General features: G+C 42.3%; 1 protein-coding gene across 1 annotated transcript in view; it reads left to right on the forward strand.

Moving 5' to 3' along the window:
- The window catches only part of rev3l (REV3 like, DNA directed polymerase zeta catalytic subunit), a 94770-nt gene that overhangs the window by 49077 nt on the left and 40424 nt on the right, over window positions 1-5269 (forward strand). Inside the window, exons 2-3 of the mRNA XM_005931057.3 lie at window positions 2820-3009; window positions 3435-3509. Of these exons, the coding sequence (XP_005931119.1) occupies window positions 2820-3009; window positions 3435-3509 (265 nt within the window). The remainder of the gene's footprint in view (window positions 1-2819; window positions 3010-3434; window positions 3510-5269) is intronic.

Here is a 5269-nt window from a genome sequence, read left to right on the forward strand (position 1 = left end):
TTATACTGACTACGAAGTACAATTTTCCATTGACAAATACATTTTTGTTTCTCATCTTAGTTTCTGTCCTTCTGTTTCATTTTATTCTTTTTTTGTTTTGTTTTTTATTTTCCTGGTGTTTGTCCCCCCCCTCTTTCCTCTCATGCAGACACACACCTCATGCCTGTCAGCTCTTCTCTTTCTGCTTTTTTAGACACACTCTCACTCCTTCTCCTTCTGTCTCTTTCTGTGGCCTGACCAGCTGGGTGGAAAGAATCACTTGTTTATCTCCCCTGCTGCCCGTCAGGGGCTTTTGCTTTGCTGCCACCGTTGCCTAGCAACTGCAGCAAAAGTCGGCATTGGCTGCTTATACAGAGACTGTGTGTGTGTGTGTGTGTGTGTGTGTGTGTGTGTGTGTGAGTGAGAGACTCCATGTTGACTCGGCAGGCTGAGGACAGACACGCCGCTCTCACCACTCCCTCGGCGCAGAAGTGGTCGCCAGCCTTTGTGACTCCAGAGTAGGCACACTTACACAAACCTTAGCAGTGTTTAGTGTAGACACACAAACACATGGTACAAACAAGACTGGGACTTCCCGATCTCACAGTCTGTCTGCATGCCACGAGCCACCAATCCACATTTTCACTAGTGATCAGCTGATTGTCTTATTCAATGAAATTTTCATTCCTTGGATGAAAATATAATTTTGCTTCTCCTTTTTTTTTTTTTTTTTCTGTTTTATTTTGAGTTTCAAGATCACAAAAATTTGTTATTACGATTCTAACCATGATCATGGTGATCTGTGGAATCAGTGACTTCTTTATGTCTTCCTGTGTTATGCTCACGTCTCATATATACAAATATTTGCTCCATGTCCTTTTCACTTCTAATTAAGGTAGCTGACAGAATCACCTGAATATAAGTACAGAGTTAGCTCCGAGCATATACTTTATATAAAAGATGGACTTAATGGCATTTAATATGGGAGTCTTTGATCGATTCCCAAACAGCCATGACACAAACTGCAGTTCTAGCACTTGGATTATTACAAGGTAATCCCAAAAGTAAGCTCTCCTTAAAAAAAAAAAAAGAAAAAAAAAAGAAGAAAGAAATACAAACAACCGTTTATTTTTTATAATATTGACATCATTTCAAATGTTGAAGAATTATTTATTTTTCTACATTATTGCCATTTCGGCCGATGCATTATTTGTAGACAGTGTTCCAGTTTGACAATGCCCATGTCATACCAGCTCACCGCCATGTCCTTCAAACAAACGTTTTTCAAATTTTTTGCTTTGCCTAATAAAGAGCAGTAATGTACAGTCCAAAATCAGCTGTTTGACTTTCTGCTTATGAAAAGACTTTGACAATCAGTGCCTCACAGGCACAGTTTTGTTTAAGTATTTCTAGCAATCAAGTAATTGATAAATCCAATAATTGTTGCATATCTAATCATTGTTAATGGGAAACAGTGCGGGCTTACAGGCATCATTGTAAACACATCCATATCTCCTGTCACCATGAGTAGCTCTGCTTGTATGAGCTCCAGCACAGTAGATGCCTGATTCTGGCATGTTCTGAGGATCTCATTGTCTTTCAGCACCACGTTCCATCTTGCATCACCCTCCCTTTCCTGTTCAGATGCCCTGACATGTATCTTGGTGCAGAAAATGCTGGGAATATTTCTTTTGTTTTTTTGTTTTTTTTTTGAGGTGCCATCTTGGGGGGTCTCGACAATGGTGCCCCGAGGACTGCGGCACTGCATCATACACAGCATCTGTCAAACACAGAATGAGGATGGAGACTTGGCAAGCTGTGGGTATATGTGTGTGGGGTAGAGGAAGAATGCCACAAGCTCCCCTTTTCACTCTCCTCTGTTCTCCCGATGATGATTGTGGGGAAGTCTCTGGGCATGTGCAGACACGTCTGGGCAAGAGTCAAGCTCTTGCTCAATGCTGCCTCCTCCTGTCCAACTGCCTGTCAGCCTGTCAGTGATGCAAGATAAGCAGACAGAAAGAGGCTTGGCATGGATGAGCCTTACCACCCTCTGCCTTCGTTGTAAGTTAATTTTCACACTGCTGTTCTTATTCTCTACGTGAGGCTTAAGACAGCAGATAAAAGCTCCGGCCCAGGCTGATAATCACAGCGAGAGAATGAATCGGAGCATCTGCAGTACAGATCACCTCTGATAACTTCAGTGTGCTTGTCAATGATGGAGCAGCGTTGTGTCACACCGTTGGGTCAGCCGGCGCAGAGCTGCAGTATTCCTAACTTCACATCGACCTCTGTGCTGCACTCCTCCCACACTTTTCCTGTCGTTTTCTGTGGAGTTTTTCAGCTAATTAGCTGGATTTAATAAACTGACAAGGAAAATGTTTACATATGTCAGTACTGAAAGCTGTTTTCCCTTAGACTCCAATATTACTGGAAGTGTTTTTACAATCACAGCTCTCACTGTCTGGTGGCCTTCAGATAGGAGGTTTAAGGCAATTCCACATTGGCTTAATTTTTTTTTTTTTGCTAGAAGCTTTGTCCAAGTTTTATACTGTCTTTGGTTTTATCCCAACATTTTCTTAAATGATACAATTATCAGCTGTAATGAAGCAGTGCAACTGCTAAGAATAAGAGCTTGCATAAACACCATCACCACAATTGAGCGCTGGCACTGATTGGACACTGATCTTCGGATTCCCAGAAGAGATATGAGCTGTACAGAACGTATTTCTAATGATCAGCAGCTTGCATTATAGTCTGATGTGCATTTCGATGTAAGAGACTTGGAAAACATGATAATTAATTGTAATCCTGCTTTAATAGAGTTTCTTATTGCGTTGCAGGCCAGAAGACGTGTCTCCACCTCCACGGTGTGTTCCCCTACATCTACGTGCCGTACGACAACTATGGGCAGCAGCCAGAGCGCTACCTGCGGCAAGTGGCCTTCAGCATCGACAGGGCCCTCAACGTCGCCATGGGAAACCCCACCTCCAACAACCAACATGTCTTCAAGGTGGTGCTGGTCTCCGGCATGTAAGTAACTTGTGTTTGCTGTGTTGTACCGACACAACTGAGCTGAGATTTGCTTCAGAAAGCAGCTTAACTGCACACTTTGGTAAAGGTTGTTGTTAAACACAGCCTTTCTGAAACAACAAAGGGTGTGTGAGCCAACAATTGTGACTTAAGACTTCTCTAAACACTCAGTTTCAGATATACGTATTCTAAGTTTTCATGTCACATTATTGCTAATTCAGTTACTCAGACTCTCGTCAGGTTCAGAGTCCACTTTAAGATTGTGGTTTTAGCTTTTAGAGCTCTGCATGGACAAGCACCACTGTGCACCAGAGAACCTTTACTTTCTGTGACCTGTCTATATGTGTATGTATACATTACTTTAACATGTGTATGTGATGCAGGTTTACATATTGAATGCCTTTTTTCTTCTTCTTTTCTTTCAGGCCTTACTATGGTTATCACGCCAAGGAGAAGCTCTTTATGAAGATCTATTTATACAATCCTCAGATGGTCAAGAGGTAAGGATCGAAGCAGTTTAATGTGAACAGAGATCATCCCAGCCTCCTGTTGTTTGAATGCCACACTGTGCGCACGAGTCTGCCAGCTTACTAAACTGAAATCGATCGCTGCGTATTCAGCTGTACTCATTGATTGGCTGAGTGTGTGTCCATGCATGAAAGCACACGGGAAGACTGTGAATTATTTGCCAGAGTGATCAGTGTTGGTGTTGAAAGTGTGAGTGGAGCTACTGATTTGAGGCTTGGCAGAGAGCGAGTAACTCTGTTAGAGAGAGAGGGACAAGCTGGAGGAACGAATGATGTATCGCTGGGAGGGGAGGGGTGGGGTGAAGGAAGGAAGGTGGAAAAGTAGACTGGCCTTGTATGTGTGTGTAAGTATGTTTAAGGTTTGGTTGCATTTTTGCCAGGTGTCAAAATAAAAATTTTTTAAGGTGAAACAGCAAATTTTATTTGTAATTACATGTATGTTTGGATGTGAATATATATATATTTAGGCTATACCAGACCTTCCCAAAGTGTGGGGCCGGCGCGGTATGAAAGGGGGGAAAAAACAACGACAAAAAACAACGCTTGGACGCTGCTAGCACGGGGCGCCTCCACAAACGCAAAGCAGGAGATGAAGCATTGCTGAATATGTTTCCAAACCAACTTCATTCTAAGCCAAAGACTAGAAAATATGGTGAAGCATATCTGCCCTTTGGCTTCACCTGCACAAGTGCCAAGGTAGGTCTCCCCTGCAGAATTGGTTTTCCCTTCTTCGAGAGCACGCACTGGGCTCTCCAAATCACGGACAAACAGTATCCCACATTCTTGATTTTTAGTTCACAAACACTTGTTGTAATGACTAACTACTCCTGACATTTTGGAGATGTTAGCTCTTTATACAGTAAAGTTACAGTGGGATACAAATAATATCAGGCTGATCCTGCCATGATTTGTTCCCCCAGTTCAAATCGCGGACAAACAGGATCCCACAGCTGTTTATGTTTTTGTTTTTAAACCCATTTTGCACAGAGAGACATTTTTTGAAAAATGTATTGATAGCAATGTTGAATATTATTACACAGGAAAAAAAACAAATTACACCATGAGGCCTCTGCCGTTCTAAATGGAGGGACAGTAACTGCATGTGTAAGCGTGTAAAACCTGAAGATAGAGACAAAATACTGTTAATCTGACTATCTGCCATTCTGCAATTCAAGTCATGTAAACAATAACGTGGCGCACAGCGTGATGTGAAAAAAGGCACATACCTTTAACGTTGCGTGACGAACTCTGTATTCCTCGTCCACACGTAAAGGCAAAAAAAGGAGTTTTAAAAAATCTGTTTTTGGTGATTCGAAACGCCGTTTACGTGTGGACGAAAGGTCCAAACGCATAGAAACAGCTGCGTTTTCAAAAATACCCGTGTAGGTGCGGATGTAGCGTAAGAGTTAGTAGTTTATTTTCTTACTACCTGTAATTTATTGCAGTTTACTTGTATTTGCTTAATTGTTTACTAAATGTTTGAGGTGTGAAATAAACCGCAATGGAGCAAAATATGGGCGTGTGTGGTTGGAGGATGTGTTTGTGCGTGCGTGTGCGCTCACGCGCGGGGGGGCGAGCATTTTTCTTGTAAAACAAAGGGGGGCCTAGCGAAAAAAGTTTGGGAACCGCTGGGCTATACAGTGGCTTAGCGTTCATCCTGGGTTCAAACCCACTTGGGGTCTTTGTACAGGGAGTGCAGAATTATTAGGCAAGTTGTATTTTTGAGGAATAAT

This window comes from Haplochromis burtoni, unplaced genomic scaffold (genome assembly GCF_018398535.1).
Source record: "Haplochromis burtoni strain Fernald_Lab_line unplaced genomic scaffold, NCSU_Asbu1 Contig_103, whole genome shotgun sequence".
In the NCBI taxonomy this organism is placed as follows: Eukaryota; Metazoa; Chordata; class Actinopteri; order Cichliformes; family Cichlidae; genus Haplochromis; species Haplochromis burtoni.